Below are 18,522 nucleotides of genomic sequence, written 5' to 3' on the forward strand. Positions count from 1 at the left end.
GACAACCTGCTAACTATTCGATTGGTGGGTTGAACGAAACGCAAACGAAGGTTCGATTTAAGATACACACAAAATTGAAATCCAGAATAACTGATTACACTACTTGCCTAGAATTGCTTGTGGTACCGAAAATAACAGGAGAGCTCCCAGTTACCAAAATTGATTCCAAATCGCTAACGATTCCTAGTGACGTGCAGTTGGCTGATCCGTATTTTGGGACTCCAGATAGGATAGATATGTTATTAGGTGCTGAAATATTCTACGAGTTGATGAAATCAGGACGTCTACAGTTGCCGAACTGTTCAGCAGTGCTTCAAGATACCCAATTTGGATGGGTTCTCAGCGGTTCAGTACCTGGTAAAGAAGGCAAAAGACCCCCAGTTCGTTTTGCATACGAGCTGAAGAAGATATTGATAAACTTGTCAGGCGATTTTGGGAAATTGAGACATTGAGTGATTCTGAACAGCGAATTGAGTCGACTGAAGAAGCTTGTTTAAATTATTTTCGTGAAACTCATGAGCGGACTACAGAGGGGCGATTTGTTGTTCGTCTTCCGTTTAACGACTTGAAATCCCAACTAGGTGACTCACGAACGATGGCCACAAGACGTTTTTTGTCACTCGAGAAGAGGTTAAATAGAGTCCCAGAGCTGAAAGAGCAATACATGGCATTTCTACGAGAATATGAGAATCTTGGGCATCTTAAATTGAACAATGACACGACTAATGAAGATCCAAATTCGGTATTTTATCTTCCACATCATTATGTCTTGAAGCCTAGCAGTACTACAACAAAACTTCGAGTAGTGTTCGATGGATCTGCTGACTCGAACACTGGTATTTCCATTAACCAAACTCAGATGATCGGGCCTACAGTACAGAATGATTTGATGAGCATAGTGTCGAACTTCAGGGTGTTCAAGTACGTCTTCACAGCGGACAACATTCCTAAGATGTATCGTCATGTTCGGATACATCCAGATGATACACGATACCAGAGGATTGTCAACAGGTATGATAGCAATCAGCCGCTTCGGACGTATGATTTACAAACGGTAACATATGGGTTGGCATCGTCACCGTTCTTGGCTACGATGGCGCTACTCCAGTTGGCGAACGATGAGGAGCAGCAGTCTCCTCTTGCGGCCTCTGCAGTCAAGAAGTGTTTTTCTATCGATGACGTACTGACTGGAGCAAACACAATGGAAGAAGCAATAGATCTCAGAAATCAGATTATCGGATTACTAGAGAAAGGTTGCTTCAGTATCCACAAATTCTGTTCAAATTCAGAAAAGTTACTGGAAGATGTACCGAAAGTAATGCGAGAATGTAGTATAGACATCCAGGATCCCACCATAAACACAGTAATCAAAACTTTAGGTGTAGCCTGGCGTCCACAAGATGATTGTTTCACGTTTGTTGTTCCAGAGGTTGTATTTGGAGAACATGATGCATTCACGAAGCGGTTGATACACAGTCAAATCGCGAAGATTTTTGATCCGTTGGGTTTTGTGGGTTGGGTTAATTATGCGCGAATTGTGGGGTCTCAATCTAGATTGGGATAAACCTGTCCCCACTGAAATGACGAATCTCTGGATAGATTTTCGAAAACAGTTACGCTCCTTAAATGAATTAACGATACCGAGATGGATTTTGTCTAACGAAACATGCATTATAACGCTCCACGGATTTGCAGACGCGTCAGATTTGGCATACGGCGCCTGTCTATACACCAGATTAGTGAAAGATGATGGATCTGCTGTCATGAAATTGATCTGTAGTAAGTCCAAGATTCTTCCAAGAAAAAAGGGTAAACAGAAAGAGATAACCACGCCGCGAGCGGAACTCTTAGCAGCTCAGCTTCTTTCAAGGCTTACAGTGATGCAAATGGATGCTCTTGATATCAAATTCGATTCCGTGGTGCTTTGGAGCAATTCACAGATAGTCCTGTGTTGGTTATGTAAGCCTCCCGACCAGTGCTTAAAATTATCAGTTGATACTCATAAAATTGAATATCAACTCGCTCCTTAGGTAGCTGATATTTATCAGCAAGAAAATCAATATTTTTTTTGAAACGATGGTTCTACAATTGATGAAGGGACGGTAGGGGAAAGAAATGAAATTTTTTTTTGGTGAGGGTGGTAAAGAGCGGAAAGGAAGGAGGGGGATATTGGTAGCTATGCTTGACAAGTAGTCATTTTGACTCCTACCTTTTGTCCAATGCTGGTAGGTGCATGAGTCGAACCAAGCTGTAATCTGAGATTACAACCGGATTCGAACCCACAACACCCGCCAGGGCATGTGGTTCGCTGGTACTTGTACCTTTGAACCATAGAGGCGCTGGACAAAAGGAGACCGCAAAATCCACTTCTCAAGAATAGCGACGCGTGTTGGTTGGGTTATCGACACATATTGTGCCGCTTCCTGCATCAATTGCAGATTACCATCGAGCGAGAAGTTTTAATCTAACTACTATTTACTTTCAGGACGACGACACTGTGCCGGCCCTTACGACTTGCAAGGTACTGCACGTGACGTTGTTCGTCTATCAGCGTGTGTTAGCCGCGTTTCTCGGCGCGGGTTTTCGAGGGAAGGCCCCGTTCCTATGTAATAGACTAATCTCAAGTTTTTAGTCTTGACCTTGAAATGCGGTCATACATATATATTAATATTTTTTTTGAAACGATGGTTCTACAATTGATGAAGGGACGGTAGGGGAAAGAAATGAAAATTTTTTTTTTGTGAAGGAGGGGAAGAGCGAAAAGGAAGGAGGGGGGGTATTGCCCAGATAACACAAAATCGTAATAGAAAGTTCATAATAAATCGTTTTCATGTCAATTTCACATTGGAATTGTATAATAATTAGAGTATGTCAAATCGAAGTGAACAATAAGTTGTTTTGCAGTCGTGCGAGCCTTCATATACAATTCATGACTGTGAATTATAAAGCAGTATAGACGATTGCAATATTTGATTATATCTTAATCATATATTCAGGAGTATTTAGTTGCGTGTTATAAAAACTACGCAAAAAAGAATTACAAATAATTGTCAAAGCTTTCGCACGTATATCGCCTCCACTTTGGTACATATATGTTCTTATATGGCGTGAAATATAACTTTTTCGTTCAGATATGATTTCGTATATCTCAGTTGCAATCGAGATATACAAACCAAATGGTTTACTGGGTGGTAGCTAAGCTTGACAAGTAGTCATTTTGACTCCTACCTTTTGTCCAATGCTGGTAGGTGCATGAGTCGAACCAAGCTGTAATCTGAGATTACAACCGGATTCGAACCCACAACACCCGCCAGGGCATGTGGTTCGCTGGTACTTGTACCTTTGAACCATAGAGGCGCTGGACAAAAGGAGACCGCAAAATCCACTTCTCAAGAATAGCGACGCGTGTTGGTTGGGTTATCGACACATATTGTGCCGCTTCCTGCATCAATTGCAGATTACCACCGAGCGAGAAGTTTTAATCTAACTACTATTTACTTTCAGGACGACGACACTGTGCCGGCCCTTACGACTTGCAAGGTACTGCACGTGACGTTGTTCGTCTGTCAGCGTGTGTTAGCCGCGTTTCTCGGCGCGGGTTTTCGAGGGAAGGCCCCGTTCCTATGTAATAGACTAATCTCAAGTTTTTAGTCTTGACCTTGAAATGCGGTCATACATATATATTGAGACACCGAAAGTGGCTCACGTTATTGTATTAGAGCGACAAACACTGTACTGTACATCTCATGTGTTCGTTGAAAACCTAAACGTTTATTTGAATGTTGCATCAGTATTAGTAATATATGTCAAATAGTAGAGCTTGCAAATGTAACCACAACTGATCCGCAGCCAACCACACCGATTACGAACATCCCGAAATATGGTTTGTTTTCTTTATCCAGACATTCCGATTCATTTAAGATTTCCAGCAGCAACTGAGTTATGCACACGATCAATAGGATAGTTAATTAATCCGTTTGCATTGAAGGCCAGTTTCGTGTGTTTACTTTACTCTAAGCTTATCTATGTGGCAAAAGCTCAAAGCTCTTTTAAAGCTCATTGATGTGGCGAAACTTTGAGACCGTGGTGCTGTTTTTTTCAGAAATCGCTAGTGCAACGAAAGATGTGCGCAACCAAATATCTATTAACTAATTCCAGATTATACGTTTTATGAACACTTAATGATCTATATGATCAGTTAAATTTATTTTCCATTAGCAATTATGTTTTGCTGAGCGTTTGTTGATATATAGCGGATCGATAAATGAAATGATAAGTTTTAGGAAATTATAACAGCACTGGAAACACTGATTACGTGGCGAAAGCGTGCTCTGCCAATACAGATGCATTTTTAAGGCACAAAACAATACATGCATCAAACGGTAGCCATTTATCCTGCCATCTTTGAGCCATTTTCGGTTTCCCCTTAATATTTTTTTTGAAACGATGGTTCTACAATTGATAAAGGGACGGTAGGGGAAAGAAATGAAAATTTTTTTTTGGTGAAGGAGGGGAAGAGCGGAAAGGAAGGGGGGGGGATATTGGTAGCTATGCTTGACAAGTAGTCATTTTGACTCCTACCTTTTGTCCAATGCTGGTAGGTGCATGAGTCGAACCAAGCTGTAATCTGAGATTACAACCGGATTCGAACCCACAACACCCGCCAGGGCATGTGGTTCGCTGGTACTTGTACCTTTGAACCATAGAGGTGCTGGACAAAAGGAGACCGCAAAATCCACTTCTCAAGAATAGCGACGCGTGTTGGTTGGGTTATCGACACATATTGTGCCGCTTCCTGCATCAATTGCAGATTACCACCGAGCGAGAAGTTTTAATCTAACTACTATTTACTTTCAGGACGACGACACTGTGCCGGCCCTTACGACTTGCAAGGTACTGCACGTGACGTTGTTCGTCTGTCAGCGTGTGTTAGCCGCGTTTCTCGGCGCGGGTTTTCGAGGGAAGGCCCCGTTCCTATGTAATAGACTAATCTCAAGTTTTTAGTCTTGACCTTGAAATGCGGTCATACATATATATTAATATTTTTTTTGAAACGATGGTTCTACAATTGATGAAGGGACGGTAGGGGAAAGAAATGAAAATTTTTTTTTTGGTGAAGGAGGGGAAGAGCGGAAAGGAAGGGGGGGGATATTGGTAGCTATGCTTGACAAGTAGTCATTTTGACTCCTACCTTTTGTCCAATGCTGGTAGGTGCATGAACCGAACCAAGCTGTAATCTGAGATTACAACCGGATTCGAACCCACAACACCCGCCAGGGCATGTGGTTCGCTGGTACTTGTACCTTTGAACCATAGAGGCGCTGAACAAAAGAAGACCGCAAAATCCACTTCTCAAGAATAGCGACGCGTGTTGGTTGGGTTATCGACACATATTGTGCCACTTCCTGCATCAATTGCAGATTACTACCGAGCGAGAAGTTTTAATCTAACTACTATTTACTTTCAGGACGACGACACTGTGCCGGCCCTTACGACTTGCAAGGTACTGCACGTGACGTTGTTCGTCTGTCAGCGTGTGTTACATCTATTCTATATTAGTCTATTACATAGGAACGGGGCCTTCCCTCGAAAACCCGCGCCGAGAAACGCGGCTAACACACGCTGACAGACGAACAACGTCACGTGCAGTACCTGCAAGTCGTAAGGGCCGGCACAGTGTCGTCGTCCTGAAAGTACGGTTTTGATTTACGCGGGACGTATCCTTCGCGTAAAAAGCGACTTGAGTGTATCTAACTTAAACTATATTACATTCTACATGCGGAAATGAAATATTAGACGAAAGCCGAAGTGCTCGTCAAACCACCTATCCATGGGAGGGTGTTGCACAAATAACACTTCAGTTTCACAATAAAAATATTGCGTGCAACTGGCACTTGAAATATAACGTTATTTTTAGTGATCAAAATTGACGATATTTTCTACGAGGGCAATATTTTTCGAAACCTTTCGAACTGACACGATCCCCCGAACACAATGCATATTCGCAGGTAACACAGTTGTCTACACAAGCCGAAATAACCAGCTCAAAAATAAGTTGGGATCAACTAAAGACCCGATCGAAGAACACAGAAAATCAAGGATTTATGAAATCAGTTGCCCACATTGCGAGAAGATTTTCATCGGCCAGACTAGAAGAAATCTGGAAACACGAACTAAAGAACACTTGGCGAGATGCCGAGAAATGTCTGACACATAATTTTAGATCAAAAGTCGCTGAGCATATCTTCAACGACAACCATCCGCTCACCATTGACAACGCAAAAGTAATTAACAACTGCTCTGCGTGGAAGGTGGATGTAACGGAAAGTTTAGAGATTTACAAGAGATGCTCCTCCACTTTACTAAACAAAGACCCTGGAAACTCAGACGAAAAACTTCGCTCTCTCTTCTATTCTCAGATCTCGGATTCACATTATTCGAATAATTCCATTACCCTTTTGTCAGGTTTTCGTTAATTTTTTTAGAGTTCAGACTCACACAAAAAACAACAGAATACAATATGTATAATAGAATAGAATAGAATAGGATAGAATAGAATTAGTCTACCTACACCAACTTTGTACACGCAGAAAAATGATGATAGTTTGAAACAACAATAATCTGTTGATTTTTGAATAAAAAAATATTGTTTAAACTGAATTCATACTCCTTTTGCTTCTACTAGATCGTTTATAAACCCGAAAGCACTTATTTTTGACTCTACAATTTTTTTCTTTGATAGAAACTAGCTATTATTCGAAATAACAAACCTTATTGTTGAACTAAAAGGTCAAACAGTTAAAATCAAAAAAATATCTAAGTTGGCCTTCAGTTTACAATATATTTTGTAGAAATTATACAGAATTCTTTGGCATTTACAATTTATTTTTCTCGCTGTCGTGAGTCGCATAACAGTCCCTTTTTCTATGGAGTTTCCTATATCAATGGGACTGTTATGCGATTCACGGCAGTACATCAATTAACACATTCCATCCGTTTACCTACACTAATTTTGTATACCTATCATGTGTAATCTTAATCTCCTATAAAAACTGTAAAATTTCTCTGTCTAATTTATGGTTCGAAAACAGACACTGATGAAGCCTGCGAGTCGTAGGTAAAATACGTATCTGTCGTGAATAAAATATACATAGTAGAATTAAATTGGATAAGTTTTCTTTTTGTTTAATTACAGGTGTAACGATAGTTTTCGAAATATTGTCAATTGCAAGGAAAATTGTACCATCCAAAGTGCGATATCGCTCATAAAAGAGCTATTTTACATTAAATCGTTTCGGTATCTTCGGCGCACTTTTTCGTTATCTTCCAAGTAGGGATGGGAACTATCATTAAAAATCGCTACTGATAACTATCAGTAATTTCAGTACGTTACTGATAACTATCAGTAAATATCAGTAATTTTACTCATCAGGGCATTGAAGTAAAAAATGGAAAATTGTAATACAGTGGACCCCCGTTCGTTTGAACGATCCCTCATGCAAACGAACGGGGTTAGTTTTTAATTTGAACAACTGGTAACCCTAAATATGCTGTAACCTGTGTAAACTGGTCGCCCTGCTCTTTGTTATTGTTTTGGTGGTTTGATTCAGTTGGCAGTTGCAAGCAGCGAATATTTCATTCTCCGATCGGATTTCTACCATAATAGTTGGGAAAATGCAATGTGAAACAGATTAAACACGCTAGACCAGTACAAACAAATTGTGTTTATGTGCATTGTCTGCATAAGCGAATGATGTCATATTGAGAATGACATTTGAACCATTTTTAATTTGCACGTCGTGCAAACCAACGGCGTTCAAATTAAAAAGTGTTCAGATTAAAAACGGTCAAACGAACGGGGGTTCACGGTATTATAACTGCGTTCTTCATTGTAAGTTTACTTTGTAATTTACCAAGCTAGTTTTATGGAGGCTCGCACAACTACGAACCAGATTTTTACCACCCAGCAAATATGTTGGGAGCACATCATACCTACGCATGACATGAATCAGTCGATCAAGACCAGCAATTGCACTTACTGGATGAACACGGTTTCCAAGATAAACTGACGCTACTGATCAGAGCTATTGGATCGAGTGGTGTGTTTCGTGCACATCTCAGGGACACACCCGTCGAGACACGGCGAGGGTTGAGACAAGGTGACAAGATGACTGATATCATAGCTATGAACCTTGCGATGGTGGAGGCAACCTACGCCAGGTTGAAGGCAGTAGTCTAGGAAGATCAGATTAATAATAAATACGTCAAAGATCACATACATGAAAGGAAGAGGCTCTAAGGAACCAAACGCGTGCCTCTCACGGATGGTAACCCTCGACGGCGACGAACTAGAATTGGTAGATAAACTCGTTTATTTTGGATTGCTGGTGACCGTGGACAACATTAGTAAGGCAACCCAGCGGCGCAATCAAGCGGGAAATCGAGCTTACTTTGTCCTTCGCTATACGCTACGATCAAGAAGCATATGCTACCGTACGAAGCTGATAATGCACAAATCTTTTATTAGGTCAATAGTTCTTTATGGACTCGTAAGGTCGCTCACAGAGGATACACGCGCCCTTGCCGTATCCGAACGAAAGGGTACTGCGGATACTTGGCGGAGTTCAAACTGAAAGCGAAGAGTGGTGGAGACGTATTAATCACGAGCTACAGGCATTGTTTGGAGAGAATCCCATCGTATATTTGGCGAAAGTCAGTAGGCTACGGTGGGCCAGATGCGTCGTGAGAATGTCGGACGATAGTGCGACGGAAACAGTTGTCTTCAACAACCTTACTGGCATCAGGAACAGGGGCTCAATGTGCAAGATGGCACGATCACGTCGAAAGTGATTTGTGACTTTTGAGACGACTGGAAAATTGGCGACGAGTGGCCAAAGTTCGAGTTAAATGGTGACTGCTTGAATCAGCGCGAGCTACCCCGGGTTTAGGCTACTGACGATGACTACAATATATTGTGTCATCCACGTTTGTCGTACGCAACTACCGACTAATAAGTTTAATCCAATTAATTTTTCTAACGGGACAACGTGTAACTATATCAGTAAATATCAATAATAGTGAAACCTAGAGTGACTATATACAGAGTGGCGACAAGTCATCCCAAATGTATGCAATGCGGTTTTTCCAAGGTTTTTCTTTCTCTTCCCTGCATACGCGTTGGATAGGTCGTCTGCTCGATTGGAATGACACTGACAGATAATTATCATTCCAATTTTGACATTGTCGCCACTCTGTATATAGTCACTCTAGTGAAACCTTACTGATACTTAGTGATATTATTGCTTACTGATAACTATCAGTAGTTAATGATAGTTTTCCCATCCCTACTTCCAAGCAATAAGTGTGCCGAAGATACCGAAACGAAACGATTTAATGCAAAATAGCACTTTTATGAGCGATATCGCACTTTGGATGGTACAATTTACCTTGCAATGGACAATACGACCTTTCAAACATAATACACATGAAAATAAATACGCCCTTTTTAAAAATGAGTCTTAAATCAAAATGGTACCAAAACCTGTTGAAGGTGCATATAGGCGAATAAACGCAAAACTAATGGAGCCCATGCGACTCTTACATTTGGTTGTCCGAACTAGAAAAATGATGATCAGTTACAATTTTTCGCTGGACGGATATACAAATCAAAACATTTTTTATTTCAATCTCAGTTTTCGGTTCAGTGTATTGAACGTTGATAGCTGTGTTTTTACCACCCGCTAAGTTTTCGATATTATTTTACTTGTGTATCGTTTGTTTTATTGTTTTTTCTTTGTGAAGAGTGCTAACGAAGATTGCCTGTGGCGTTTTTCAATAGTAATTTTAACAATCGAACACAATCGAAGTGACTCTACGAGCTTTTAGGTGATCTTGTTCGACTGTTTTGTTTACATCTTGTACGAAGCCAGTGCCAGTGCTACACGGAAATAAATCTGCACACTGCGTGTACCTGCTGTCAGAGTGATCCTAAGGGCATCCATATCGGCGGTCGCATACCGTACACTCTAACAAGAATCGATATTTTTCGAGTCAATATGACCAACTGTTCCGCTTGTGACCGCTGTGCTAAAACACTGAAAAAAGCAGATGATCATATTACATGTATGGGTTTTTGCGACCAAGCCTGCCATGTTCGGTGCGCTGGTTTCAACGGTCCGTTCTCGAAGATTCTCCACGAAAATCCCAACTTATTCTGGATGTGTGACGAGTGCGTAAAACTAATGAAGTTTGCGCGCTTCAAAAGTGTGGTTTCGTCTCTCGGAAATGTCATCTCTACCGTGACGCTCGTTCGAATCCAGCGGTATGGCTTCCCCCTATTCCCACCGCTCCGCCTGCAACTCCAGCCGTTAAACCACCCGGTAACTCTGCTGTCGACACCTTATCCGTGACTCCGATGGCGCTGGACTCTCCAGCCCCTTTAGAGCCGTCGACTTCAGACGCCTAGTTGCTGAAATTCAGGCGATACCGGAATGCATCGAGTACAGCATCATGGAAGCCCCCAACCCCCCCGCCGCAGTCGAGACATTCCCGCCAGCGTACATCAGTCGTTCCGGTCCTGTGTGCGGGTGCGGGAGCCAGGGCTTCCAGACACCCACCCTCGGCAAGTATATCACGCTGAACCGCTATTTCTCTGCTGATGCAGTTTACGTTTCCAGTTCTTCAACTACCGGCTTACCGATCCTCGAGGTTCAGCCAACTGATTTCCGCCGGCTCGATGCTTCTGCCAGTTTCAGTCAACCAACTTACACCGGAACACCGGGATGCACTGTTGTTGGCACCATGGACGCCCCCGACCTCCCTGCCGCAGTCGAGTCATTCCAGCCAGCGACCAGCAGCCGTCCCGGTCCTGCGTGCGGGAGAAGCGGACGGGGCGTCCAAAACCCCCTACCAGGCAAGTTCGTAATTATTGATTCCCGCCCCACTGGTGATCCGTACTCTGCTTCCAGTCCTTCGCTTCGCAACCAGGAACCGTACAACCGCACAGAACCCCAACATATTCACTGCTACTACCAAAATGTGGGTGGAATGAACACGAGTGCTGTTGACTATCTGCTCGCCTGCTCCGACAGTCCGTACGAGATAATCGTATTGACCGAAACCTGGCTTGACAATCGTACGTGCTCTCGGCAGATATTTGGGCCTAATTATGATGTGTTCCGTTGCGACCGCAGCATACACAATAGTCGCAAAAGCACAGAAGGTGGCGTCTCGATAGCAGTCCATCACCAGTTCAAAGCGTCTATCGTCGAAAAGGACGACTGGCTGCCCGTCGAGCAAGTGTGGGTGACGGTAAAGCTTGCAGACCGGAGGCTGTTCTTGTGTGCACTGTATCTGCCTCCTGATCGCATCCGCGATCCCGTTATTTTGAATGCTCATATGAATTCAGTTACTGCAATAGCTTCAATGGCGTCTCCAGTAGACGAGATAATAGTTATGGGCGATTTCAACCTGCCTGGGTTAAAGTGGCGCGGACGAGGCAATGGTTTCATGTACGTTGACTCTAGCTCGTCGTCTCTATCCCCACTCACTAACGAGTTACTCGACTGCTACAGCACTGCCACCATGCAACAAGTTAACAACATTGCTAACGAAAACGGTCGCTTTCTCGATTTATGCTTTGCTAGTGTGCAAGTTCAGGCTCCCGAAATAGCGATGGCTCCTTCCCCTCTAGTTAAGGACGTTCCACATCATCCACCCTTGCTGGTTACTATCCGTCAACAAATACGTCTTGACGTGACTAGTGCACCACCGATCGTCTACTATGATTTCGCCCGTGCGGACTTCAGGGAAATCCAAAGAACCCTGACTAGCATCAATTGGGATGCAGTTTTGGACAAGGATGATGTCAATTCTGCCGCAATGACTTTCTCCAACATCCTGAACTACGCTATCGATCGACATGTACCAAAAAGAACCATGCCCGCTCTGAAGCAGATACCCTGGGTAAACGCTATGTTACGACGTCTGAAATCCGAGAGAAAGACCGCTCTCAAGAAATTTTCAAAATATCGAACGTTGCCACTCCGTAACCACTACTCGTCGATCAACACGCGTTACAAACGATTGAGTCGCTCCTGTTTCCGGAATTACCTGAGCAACATCGAACGTAGACTGAAAAGGAATCCCAAATCCTTTTGGAAGCACGTCAACGAACAGCGGAAGGACAACGGGCTTCCTTCGGTAATGTTCCTGGGTAGTGAAACTGCCAGTAACACAGAACAGATTTCCCAACTATTCGCGCGGAAATTCTCCAGCGTATTTACTGACGAAAGATTGACAAGAGAAGAAATTTCCGCAGCCATCCAGTGCGTCCCCGTACTTAGCAATTGCTTAACTCACCTTTCCATCGACGACGCGATGGTCATATCAGCCGCCGCGAAGCTAAAGTCCTCTCGTTCTTCTGGACCGGATGGTATTCCGTCTGTTCTGCTGAAACAGTGTATCAACGCCTTGGTTGCTCCGATGAGCCACCTGTTCAGTTTATCAATCAGTACAGGTGTCTTCCCAACAATATGGAAATCGGCATACATGTTTCCTGTTCATAAAAAGGGGAATAGGAGAAATGTGAATAACTATCGCGGCATCTCTGCACTAAACTCAATATCAAAACTGTTCGAGCTTGTTGTGTATGCACCTATATTTGCATTCTTTAAGCAATATGTCGTAGACGATCAACACGGCTTTATGCCCCAGCGGTCCACGACAACCAATCTTCTAACTCTTACGTCCGACGTGATAAAAAGTTTCGACGACCGGTCGCAGACGGACGTTATTTACACGGACCTTTCCGCTGCTTTCGACAAATTGAACCATCGAATCGCCATCGCCAAACTGGACAAACTCGGAATCGGAGGCTCGTTGCTACGATGGTTTAATTCCTACCTCTCCGATCGCCACCTAGAAGTTAGTATCGACGGGTTCACCTCCAGACCTTTCACTGCTAGTTCTGGAATTCCACAAGGTAGCCATCTCGGACCTTTGGTTTTCCTCATCTACTTCAACGATGTCAACTTCCTGCTTAAATGCCCGCGACTCTCTTTTGCCGACGATCTGAAGCTGTATGCTAAAGTCGATAGTCCGTCCGACGCCGCGTTCCTGCAAGAGCAGCTGTTGATTTTTGCAAAATGGTGCACAGACAACCGCATGCTGCTAAATTCCGACAAATGTGAAATAATTACATTCTCAAGGAAATTGAACCCTCTCGTTTTCGACTACATTCTATCAGACGTGCCTCTACGCCGCGAAAACTGTGTTAAGGACTTGGGAATACTGCTTGACTCTAAGCTCGACTTCAAACAGCACATCGCATATATTGTCGATAAGGCCTGCAGGAATCTGGGATTTATCATGCGGATCGCCAAGAACTTCAACGACATCTACTGCCTCAAAGCTCTCTACTGTGCTCTTGTCCGGTCCAACCTTGAGTACTGTGCTCCTGTGTGGAGTCCGTACTACCAAAATGGAGTTGACCGAATCGAGTCAGTGCAGCGCCGATTCATACGTTTTGCACTTCGAAGATTGCCCTGGAACAACCCCTTTCAGCTGCCCTGCTATGAACAACGCTGCAGACTCATCGATCTTGACCCGTTGACCACTCGTCGTGACGTGATCAGAGCAATGGCAGTCGCCAACATGCTGACCTCGAGAGTGGATTGCCCATGTCTACTCGCGAACCTCAACATATACGCCCAAAGTCGTGTTCTACGCAACGGTCCATTTCTGCGTGTTCCGCATCGGCGAACCAACTATAGCACATTTAGCACAATCATCGGTCTGCAACGCCATTTCAATCGATTCACACATTGCTTCGACTTAAACGTCAGCCGCGAGGTACTGAAAACTCGTTTCCTGGCACTAGCACGTAGATTCTAGTTTAAGTGTATCAGTAGGGCCAGTAGGCCTGTTGATATTTTTTATACAAATAAACAATAAACAAATAAACAAAATGAATATTGCGAACATTAAATTTTCTGCAGCGGGTTAGAAATCTTATTTACTAGCTAGCGCACTGGTGGTTGCAAATGAAATGTGTACTTAGGATAAGTAAATTGAGATCCGGATTTAGTTTAAGTGTGTATGGTTATGTTTATAGGTGCGGGACCGAAAAATTTAATATATTCATGAAAGTGTTCTACTTAATTATTTAAGGTAATTTTAATGGTTTTAAGCAAAATTATAACAATATTTCAACCAAGGCATGCTGAATCAATGTCCTTATTGTTTAGTATTTTGTAATAAAATTTTAATAGTTTTAAATAAAATGCACGCAAATAAAAATTATTGTAAGTATATATGTTATTTTCTAACCCAATCATAACATTTGAATGATTCCAAAGTGCGTATTTATATAAAAATCAAATTCGCTTCTGATGATTTTAGTTTTCTGTGTTTTGACAGCTTGAAATCAAAAATCTCATTATTTTTACCGCGGCGCCAACTACCTAATTGTCGAATGAAGCTTTGGATCACACATTCCCTCCTATTCCTATCAAACATGTTGGTAAAGTTTCCTCCAAATCAGAGAGGTTCATTTTAGATTTCACCTTTTCTATGACTATTTCGCGTGTAGAATTGCCCTCTATACATCGCACTACTTCCGACATTAGGTGTAATGTATGGTACGGAAGACAAATCCTTTGCCGTTTATTCCGAATTCCAATTTAGTGCTGGCGAGTGGCGACACTATACTAAATTTGGGTCCATAAATCAAATAAAAAAAAATTGAAGCAATATTGCGGAGTTTACACCTATTTAGAGTCCCACGCGAAAATTATTAGCGTGGTTATTTTCTGCGTTTACCACACATGTTTGCAAATTAGCAATTTGAACCATCAGTTTTTCGTTATTGTCTCCCCACTGCACCCCTCCTTGCTTGACAAGCATAGTTTCAGTGTATTTAGTAAGCACAGGATAATTATTATTAAAAAACGTATTTGCGTAGGACTCATAAAATTGCTGCAAGGTACAATATTTCGGAGTAAGTCATATTGCGCTCTTCGCACTCAATTGGACTGCACAGTTATAAAGTGCAACCTTCAAAACTGTGATGAAAAGTGTGCTACTGATAATATCGCTAGTAATCTTATATCGATAATACCATCAAACTTTATCGTCACGGAAGAGTATCGAAAATTGGAGGGTTTAAAGCGAAATCTTCTTCTTGGCTTGTTATTATTTTAACATTTTTGTTCTATTTCTTACGTATTTTTGCTTATACTGTCATATTATCGTTATTAATTATTAACGATAAGAAAACTTGATCCATAATCGTTAAAGATTTTGATCGGCATTTCCCATCATTACAACTCTCCCATCTGAGGTGACATTTGATTTAGCAGTGGCGCCAGTACCAGTTGTAGGAAAAGCAAATAGTATTTAATTTTTCATTTATTTCATATATGCTGCATATTTGTTGAAATTATGAATTATGCGCGGAATTATGTATTTAGAAACTATTTTTATATTATTCGTAGCGTCGATAACAACTCTACTTAAGCATTAGAATTCAAATAGGAATCAGCCAAGATTCATGGGTTTTTACCACGAAATTTTGGCAACTTTTCTCACCTACAAAATGTGTGACTGAACAAGTGTCGACTAACATTTGAAAAGGGCGGATAAGCCAACTGTCAAACAGAACGAGTGAGAGTTCATTTTCCTATGCTGCTCCAGCAAAAAATAACTCTCACCCGTTCTGTTTGACAGTTGGCTTATCCGCCCCTTTCAAATGTTGGTCGACAAGTGTGCTCAAAATCCAACTTTCAATAGGGTGTTTGCAGAGTGCATATGTATTGGAGATCTGTTGGGCAGGCAAAAGTGACAGCTCCATATAAAACACACGGGCTGGGAAGAACAAAATTTTTTAAATGATTTATTTTCTTTATTTAAAACATATATTACAAATTGCTTCATACATATGGCAAGGTAATATATCTGTTTACTAAATAAAAAAATTATTTTCAACAAATAAGCTAAGACGCAGTAGCAATGATCAAAAATGTAACTATGACCTATGTTAGCGGGATAAAACTTAACAAATATCAATAGCCAGTAGTTGCTTTCGGCTAAGAAAGCAATTTATTATGCTAAAACCAATTTTATATTCCGTTACTTTCAACTTGGCCTATGCCGTATACTGCTTCAAAAATCAGTATATTTGGGACACCGATTTAACGCGAATTCACCGAAAACCTAGTTACCAAAAGTCAGCATATATTTCAGGGAACATTTGTCGGTTATTTTGACTATTAGTTGCTTTAAAATGATGAATAATTTTAGAAAAAATGATAATTTTATCCAGCACGTTTTTGCTGCATCGAATAGGAAAATATGCAATGTATGCCCAACAGATGTCTTCCATGTGTGTGTAGCAAAAGCCCTATGCAAAGGGCAAATTACGCAATCTAAATTCATAATAGGCGAATAAACTTAAAACTAATGAAGCCCATGCGACTCCTACATTTGGCTGTCCGAACTAGGAAAATGATGATCAGTTACAAATTTTCGCTGGACGGATATACAACTCATAACATTTTTCATTTAAATCTCAGTAAAATGAATATTGCGAACCTTGAATTTTCTGCAGCGGGTTAGAAATCTTATTTACCAGCTAGCGCACTGGGGGTTGCAAATGAAATGTGTACTTAGGACAAGTAAATTGAGATCCGGATTTAGTTTAGGTGTGTGTGGTTATGTTTATAGGTTCGGGACCGAAAAATTTAGATCCAGATATATTCATGAAAGTGTTCTATATATTGTTTAAGGTAATTTCAATGATTTTAAGCGAAATTATAACAATATTTCATACAAGGCATGTTGAATCAATGTCCTTATTGTTTAGTATTTATTATGTAATAAAATTATAAATGGTTTTAAATAAAATGCAGGCAAATAAAAATTATAGTAAGTATATATGTTATTTTCTAACCCAACCATAACATTTGATTGATTCCAAAGCGCGTATTTTTAAAAAAATTCAAATTCGCCTCTTATGATTTTAGTTATCTATGTGTTTTGACAGCTCGAAATAAAAATATCATCATTTTTACCGCGGCGCCAACTACTTGTCGAATGAAGCTTTTGTTCACCTATAGAACAGCACTTTTCTATAAGTGCAATACAGGCCGGACTCGATTATCCGGGTTTTTAGACTCGATTATCCGGGTGAAAAAAAATATTTTTTTTTTCGCTGATTTATTTTAAACCCAAATGTTATAGTTTTCATGCTACATGATGATTACAACTGGACAAGCATTGATTCACCTCCCTAAAGCTATAAAATTCCTTTCTTATATCCCTTTTATCGGCGAACAAAACAAAAATAAATCCTGCGATGAAATCAATTTTTTTACTTAAAAATCTTTATCACCAACATCATTATCATAATCACCATCATCATTGTAATCATCAGTAAAAAAAATTGCAAAAAAAAAATTTATGACTTTAGGGGGGATTAATCAATAATAAAAAACATTTATAATACCTAAATATTAAAAAATATAACATACAAAAAATAATATTGTACCAAAAAAAATCATCAGTGGAAAAATTCGTAAAAAGGATTTTTCTGACTTTTGGGAAGATAGATCAATAATAAATACAACATTTCTGATACCTAAAAGTCAAAAAACTTAGCATACAAAAAAAAAATTTGTACCAACAATGATGGTTCGATTATCCGGGCTGAAAATAAAAATGAGCACCCGGATAATCGAGTCCGGGTTGTATTAGGTTAATAAATTGTAACACGGACTACACACGATTGACCGCATGTTTCATAAAAACTTTCGCACATCACTAGCCCTGTGTTTGAGCTTGACCCAATGAATGTAATTGTCCTATGATTGACCTCTCTTTGACCTTTAGTAGTCAGTAAAATAAGTTTGCCTTAATGTGCATGCTATCAGTATAATATTAATACTCGAAAAAACTGTATTTATAATAAAAACTATACCGAAGTACTTCTCTCTTGAATGGTAATTTATATTTACCCAGATTTCGAAGCCTGAGTTGAAGTGATGGAATGAATGCGTAACTTGTGCGCAATATCCTTCAACTCCTGGATAGATTTAGCCTCGGGTTTGTGATATGTCGGCATTCTTAAATTACAAAAACTCTTTTCAAACAGCGAAAACAAATTTTTACAAGACAAAAGACATGAACACACGTCTCTTACTTTGCAGTTCAAACTTCAGACTGATTTCGATTCGATCTGAGGTAAACTCTGATGCTGATCTGATTCGCGACCAATGTGGTATATACAGGTGTGGCAATGTTGATTCGTTGACAGTTCTTATTCTTCTTATTTTGTGTTCAATTTTGGGCTGACTGTTCAAGCGCGTGCGTGAACTCTACATTGAATGTGAAAAGTGGCAGCACAAACTATACAGACAACACGCGAACGATTTTTTCAGGTACCACAAGGGACGTGAGGTCCCTTCACAATAGAGATGGGCGAACGGCCGTTCAAATGAACCGGTTCGCAAAACAGAGCGTTCAAAC

The 18,522-nt window shown here is 40.9% G+C and overlaps 1 protein-coding gene across 1 annotated transcript in view; it reads right to left on the reverse strand.

Moving 5' to 3' along the window:
- Positions 1 to 18,213, reverse strand: part of LOC128738052 (transketolase-like protein 2) — a 32,657-nt gene extending 14,444 nt beyond the window's left edge. The window contains exon 1 of the mRNA XM_053832872.1: positions 18,012 to 18,213. Coding sequence (XP_053688847.1) covers positions 18,012 to 18,118 — 107 coding nt within the window. The 5' untranslated portion in view covers positions 18,119 to 18,213. The remainder of the gene's footprint in view (positions 1 to 18,011) is intronic.
- Positions 18,214 to 18,522: the final 309 nt, after the last annotated feature.

The sequence above is a fragment of the Sabethes cyaneus genome, chromosome 2 (assembly GCF_943734655.1).
Source record: "Sabethes cyaneus chromosome 2, idSabCyanKW18_F2, whole genome shotgun sequence".
NCBI lineage: Eukaryota > Metazoa > Arthropoda > Insecta > Diptera > Culicidae > Sabethes > Sabethes cyaneus.